Raw genomic sequence first — 6,000 nt, forward strand, 5'->3', positions numbered from 1 at the left:
TAGGGGGTGGAAGTACTGAATAGACTACTGATAATCATCGACAATCATCGACAATCATCGAATGTTGTTGAAATCCTTTATCTTCTTGAACATGAACATGTTGTCGCTATTAGCAATCATGTTGAATACACATATGTACAGAACTTACAATGCATTGTATATACAATTATACATTGTATACATTGTATACATTGTATACATTGTACACACGGAAACACAACCTGTCCATGTTCCGACAGGCAACTTAGGTCTTGTAGGGTTAGTCTGTACTGTGTGTGTATGGATGGATATACATATGTAACTATTTGCATGTAGTTAGTTATGTAGTAATGTAGTAAAGTGGACAAGATGAAGAGATGAAGGGATAAAATAAGTTGCAGTAACCTTTGAAGCTCAATCAATGATTTGTCTCAGGGTTCCCCCCAGGGCCCCCACATGTTGCGTGCACATGTTCAACTTGTTAACCCCCCCTTGCCCGCAGTGGGCCTCTTTCTGGATTACCGTATCCGGATACTGAGCTACTCACGCATAGGCAGATGAAGGTTATCATTGGTTGATCAGATCACCAGGGTCCAGCTTTCAATTTCTTCTAAAGTTAGTGCGGTATCCATGCAGGCTGCAACCCTAAGATTGTATTGTAGTTACAGTACGTACAGTACGTACAGTACGTATAGTATCCAGTACTTTACATAGTAGTTCGTCCAATCGTTCACGTAAGAAGCAGGTAATGCATCATGCAAAAGCTCTGCATTTGCGAAAAGGCTTGTTTTGGCTTGGCTGCGACGCTAGACACCGTTAACGTGGTAATTGTAAGCAGTCAAAATGGTAAAGAGGAATTACAACTTCAATGTTTGAACCCGCAGAACAAAAACTGTGCAAGTACATCGTAGTTAGTTACTTGGTAGCGTCAAATGACGAACCGCGCTATTATAGGTAAGCTTTATTAGCTCTGACGAACAATCGACGCGAGACGCCGATGCCGAAACACACGTACGCGCTAAGTGGATACATCTATCATGTACCCATCATCTATGGACACCTACAGTGACCTACTAGGTACTATGTAGGTACAATACATAGATCTTCTTGAATGTAAACATTGAAGGCCTGGGATTTACAATACATCTTCAATGTTGTATAACTTATGTAGGATGTAGATAAAATAGTATCAAATATTATTTTACTGTGTTACTGTGTTACTGTGTTACTACTAAGGCGTTTAAGTGTAACTACGGCGTAGTAACCTGTGGACAAGGTTATCAATCGTACATCAAATTACGCCACTAAAACGATCTGTGTGCCTCGGAGACATTGGATACCTACATACATAGGTAGTTATGCATAGCATCAATATACATTACCTACATGTATATGGTAATGTTGGCGGGGAACATTGAACGCTTCTTACATAGGCACTTGGTCAGATAACTTGCTTGTTTCATTCATTCATGTCTACCAGCTACATAGTAGATAGTAGTACCAAGTAATGTTTGAGCTGAACCTGACAACTTCAGTCGCACAGCGTGGACTTGTGTACAGTCAGGTCAGCGCGCACATATATACATTAACATTCAACTTCAACTCATCAAGACCAATCATGGATCGAATGTCGTCGCCGACTTCTTATCACTAGAGTAATAATCACCCCAACCTCATTGGGCTGAAGTTACACTTTGTACCGTGCCATCCACTGCTCAGGTTTTTTTTATAAAAAAATTCAACAATGATACCACCACCCGTGAATGTTAATGCAGGTAACCGTGAGCGTCCTTTGTACGACAACTCAAATGCTTCAGACGCAAGGGAATATGATCAAGGGAATAAGCGAACAAAGAAAGAACCTCGCCTTATATAGTGTCGGCACTGGTGCTAATGAATCCATGACTGCGTCGTGAGAAAATGCAAACCGCAACGACAAGCCCTATGCCGCCGCCTTGCCCTAGGGATATCTCCGTTCAACGCCAGTGTATTGACACATATCGTAACCTTAAACCCCTATAAATTATATGCAGTAGAAGGGAGGAAAAGAAGCAGGGTATCACAGCCCTGCGTACTAGGCTATTACTGGTTGGGTCCCCTTAGTAGCCAGGCTTGCCGGGCATTGGGGGTAGCCCATGTCCTGTACTTAGAGGAGGTAGATGGTTGTGACAGAAGATCTTGCCTGTACTAGACTTCATGCAGTTCTTCTTGGAAGCGTCGATGAACTTCACTGGATCCTCATAACTCTCCAGTTGACAGCACTCGACATTCTTCATCCATCTGTTTGTGACCACTTCGTTCATGGTAATGCGTTGCTGTGGGTCGGGGTTCAACATTCGAAGGAGAAGTCGACGGAGAGCGAGAGGCTTGACGCAAAAGTCAAACGCGCCTACTCTAGGATAGGCATCCTTGGCTACGCTTTCAGGATTTGCTTCTCTCTTGGCATTTATTCGTTCCCAACCAGCCACAAGTTCATTGTACGTCTTCTGGTTTGGCGAGGTTAAGCCAGCTTGTGCCTTCTCCCATAAGTTCGCATTGAAGGTGAGATAGAGCATGACAATTGCTGAACTCCAGACGTCGAGGGGGCGGGGGTCGTAGTCCACCTTCTTGCTAAGAACCTCGGGTGCGATATAAGGAAGACTGCCACAGATGCCAGGCTTGCATAGCCGAACATCGCCCATGGCAATTCCGCACTGACCACCAGCCTCGCGCAATCCAGGATGTATACCCGAGAATACCTCCGACACGCCGAAATCAGTAATCTTCAACTTGCTGTCCTTTGTGATCAATAGGTTCTCGAGTTTGATGTCGCGATGCGCAATGCCATTCGAATGCAAATAGTTAATTCCTTGGCAAAGTTGCTTGAAAAGACATAGGCGGTCCACATCGCGGGCCTCTTCTTTAAGATATTGTTTCGAGACGAGAGTGAAGAGGTCGCCCTCGGAGCAGTACTCCATCACGTGATTCCAACGGCCGTGATCTGTGCATAGGCGGATGGTCTCGACAATGTTGGGGTGATGCAAACTTTTGGCAATGCTGTATTCGGACTTGATCTTTTTCTCGTAGTCGTCGACAGTCTCAGAGGAGCTTTTGGATCGGAACTCCTTAACGGCATACAACTCTCCAGGACTGCCCTTGCGCACCATCAAAGTTACCTTAGAGGTTGCGCCTTTACCCAAATGCTTTCCATGTCGGCCCAAGAATTTGTGCTGATATTCATACTCCTTCATTAAATCTGCGACGTCCACAGTGAAGTCATCGGGAAGACTTAGACTCAGTCTTCTGGCCTTCATGCCAGTGCCGGCATCCGGAGGGATCGCCCATGGCTGACGAGTCAGTTCTTGGTCATCCTGCTTCTTCTTCTTCTCTACACTCCGTGTTCGCCGATGAGAGTGGTTCTTATTCGATGCAAAACCTACGACCCTGCTGCGGAGATAAAGACCAGTATTTGACCTGGTTTTCTTGTTGTGGTTTGTCAAAAAGTCGCGCGACGTAGGGATTGACACGCGATTGGACTCATCCTTGGAATTGGAAGCTGATTCCTCTGGAGAGCCAGGCGATGGTGGGGTGTTAGATCTAGTCGTGATAACTGACCTCTGATAAGAGAAGCGGCGACGGCTAGCGTTGGGTGTTATCCTATTGGCGGAGGAGAGGGTGGTTTCAGAGGAATCCGCATTGTAATTGGGCTCCTTAAACTCCGTGGTTGCACCACCGTTGTCCCCCACGTGGAAACTGTTGCGCTTGAATATCGACATTGCTTTGGACAAAGCAGAAGACGAACGTCGCTGAATAAGACGAAATGGTATTGACGGACGTCGTCCTGTTTTGGGCCGGTAATCTTCGGCTTGCGCGGTGAGGAAAGGATTTAATAGTTCATGAGCGGGCTGCGAAGGCACAGGCGCAGATGTGTAAGTAGTTGGTGAGGGTTGAGAGATGTGGGTTTGTGAGGAATATAAAAGATCGGAATGTACAATGTCTTTATTGACGACTGTTAAGGTAACGTCGGGGTGATCTGGAACACCCGACGTAGAGGCGACTAGAACATTAGTAATGGAATCACGACGTTGATATGTATCGTTCTGATCACAATATCGAAAATCCCGTGATTGTCTCCCACTGACTGGCGTAATGGGCTCGTTTGAGTATGATTCACTACTGGTTTCTTCGTCGCCTTCTTCGGGAATAGGACTGGTGGGGTCTATAGGATAACGCCGAAGTGACTCAATTGGAGTTTGGTTTTGGTTGTGAGTGGATGAAGAATAGGTGGAACAAGAATTACTAAGTGACAGAGAAGAGGGTGACGGAGAGATGTCTGTAGTATCTGCACTGTCTGAAGTATCCGCAGTATCTGCAGTATCTGTAGGGAGGAACAAAAATAATTAATTTTATTGGCAAAAGTCAAGAGGGAATGAATGGATGGATGAATGAATGAATGAATGGGTGGATGTTGCAGGTTGCGGGTTGCGGGTTGCGGGATGCGGGATGAAAGGTGAGATTGTGAGATTGTGAGATTGTGTAATTGTAAAATTGACATACCTGATGGAACTGTCCAAGAAAATGACGAAAGTTGGGTCACACAAGGATCAGTAACATCAGCAGCAGCAGCAATGCTAACTGCTGTTGTGGTGGTGGTGTTAATGTTCTTGTTATGGTTCTTGTTCTTGGTAGAAGAAGAATGAGCTGAGGCGGATGAATGAGAGAGCTGTAAAGGCTGTAAAGGTTGTAAGGGCGGCGAGTGCGAGGGTGAGGGTGAGAGCGAGGCCGATGACATCGCTACAGCCAGGGTTTGGGTCTGGATTTGTGGGACCGTCATTGTTAATAAGATTGATTGGTACTAGGTACTGTTTGGTACGGTAGGTACAAGGTACAACAGTACGCACTGGTACAATGAGGAAAAATGGAGATCCAGAAGTTTGGCAGGGCCTGGCAACAAGGCACTAGGGCTGGCTTGCAACGTTAGAAACCCTTTTAGTTCAGGGCAATTGACTGGCAACCTAGGGGGGAAAGAAGGCCGGTCGAGGGGGGGAGAAGGAAGTAGGAGGGGGGTTAGGTAGTAGTGTCTCGCTGATAATAGTAACTTTCCAAGGGTCCAGTAACAAATTAGGGCCGCTGACCAAAAAATGGCTGGGACCGATAGGACGTATGGAACGTTTCTGACGGGTACTCTTTTTTTCTTTCTTTTTTTTTGGGTGAATGGCTCGAATCTCGTAGCGTTATTTTCCGCGTAAAGCGTCACAGAATAACGCTAAGATTAGGTTAGGTTACTGAAAAAAGGGCCTGAAAACGTAGATGAACTGCTGATGGATTGTTCCGGCCAAAACAAGCACACCACCAAGCTAAAATATCATTAATCCTTCTATCCTATAACCCTCTGAAAAAGTCTTAGACCCTTTTTTTCTTTCTTCTTTTATCAGCGAGGTCAAGATGCCCAAAAAAGTTATTAGCGCCTTGTTACGCGAACGAAGCAATTCGTCCCAGACCAATAGATGGTCAGACCAGCAACATGAACCTGGTAGAGAACCTTGGAAGAGAAACCTGGAAAGCAATCCTCGGTTAGTCGGTAGTCCGGAGTCGCTTCGGTCGATTCGGGTTTGCGATGACGTTTTTCTTTGTTCTTATTTTTCTTGTTCTTTTTATATCTTTAACCACTAGATACTACAATACCACACTACTACTACAGCACCACTAGTTATAGTAGGTATAGTAGATATAGTAGATATAGTAGATATAGTAGATATAGTAGATATAGTAGATATGGTAGATATGGTAGGTGGGTAGACAACGGACTGAACTAGACTGGACTAGACTTCAACTGGATATCGGAGATTTGACAGCTGATAACAAGACCGCCGGCGGCTTTTTGAGATGATCGCTAGTAACGCCGGGAATACCAATATGTACTATAGGTAGTAGCCGGTCTTTCTTCGTTTCTCGGATATCTCGAACTAGTTTCGTGCAACTAAGTATGCAAGCCCAGCATGCCCCGGGGCCTTGGACCTGTTGAAGTGGACGAGAACGGGA

General features: G+C 45.3%; 1 protein-coding gene across 1 annotated transcript; it reads right to left on the bottom strand.

Annotated features, from left to right (window-relative positions):
- Positions 1-2,078: 2,078 nt before the first annotated feature.
- Positions 2,079-4,792, bottom strand: GGS25DRAFT_515454 (kinase-like protein; the record flags this gene model as incomplete). Its single annotated transcript, XM_049263084.1, has 3 exons — positions 2,079-3,823; positions 4,001-4,291; positions 4,516-4,792. 3 exons carry the CDS (start codon positions 4,790-4,792, stop codon positions 2,079-2,081), a joined length of 2,313 nt encoding a protein of 770 aa, XP_049113768.1.
- Positions 4,793-6,000: the final 1,208 nt, after the last annotated feature.

The sequence above is a fragment of the Hypoxylon fragiforme genome, assembly GCF_022984875.1.
Source record: "Hypoxylon fragiforme strain CBS 206.31 chromosome Unknown GGS25scaffold_8, whole genome shotgun sequence".
Taxonomy (NCBI): Eukaryota; Fungi; Ascomycota; class Sordariomycetes; order Xylariales; family Hypoxylaceae; genus Hypoxylon; species Hypoxylon fragiforme.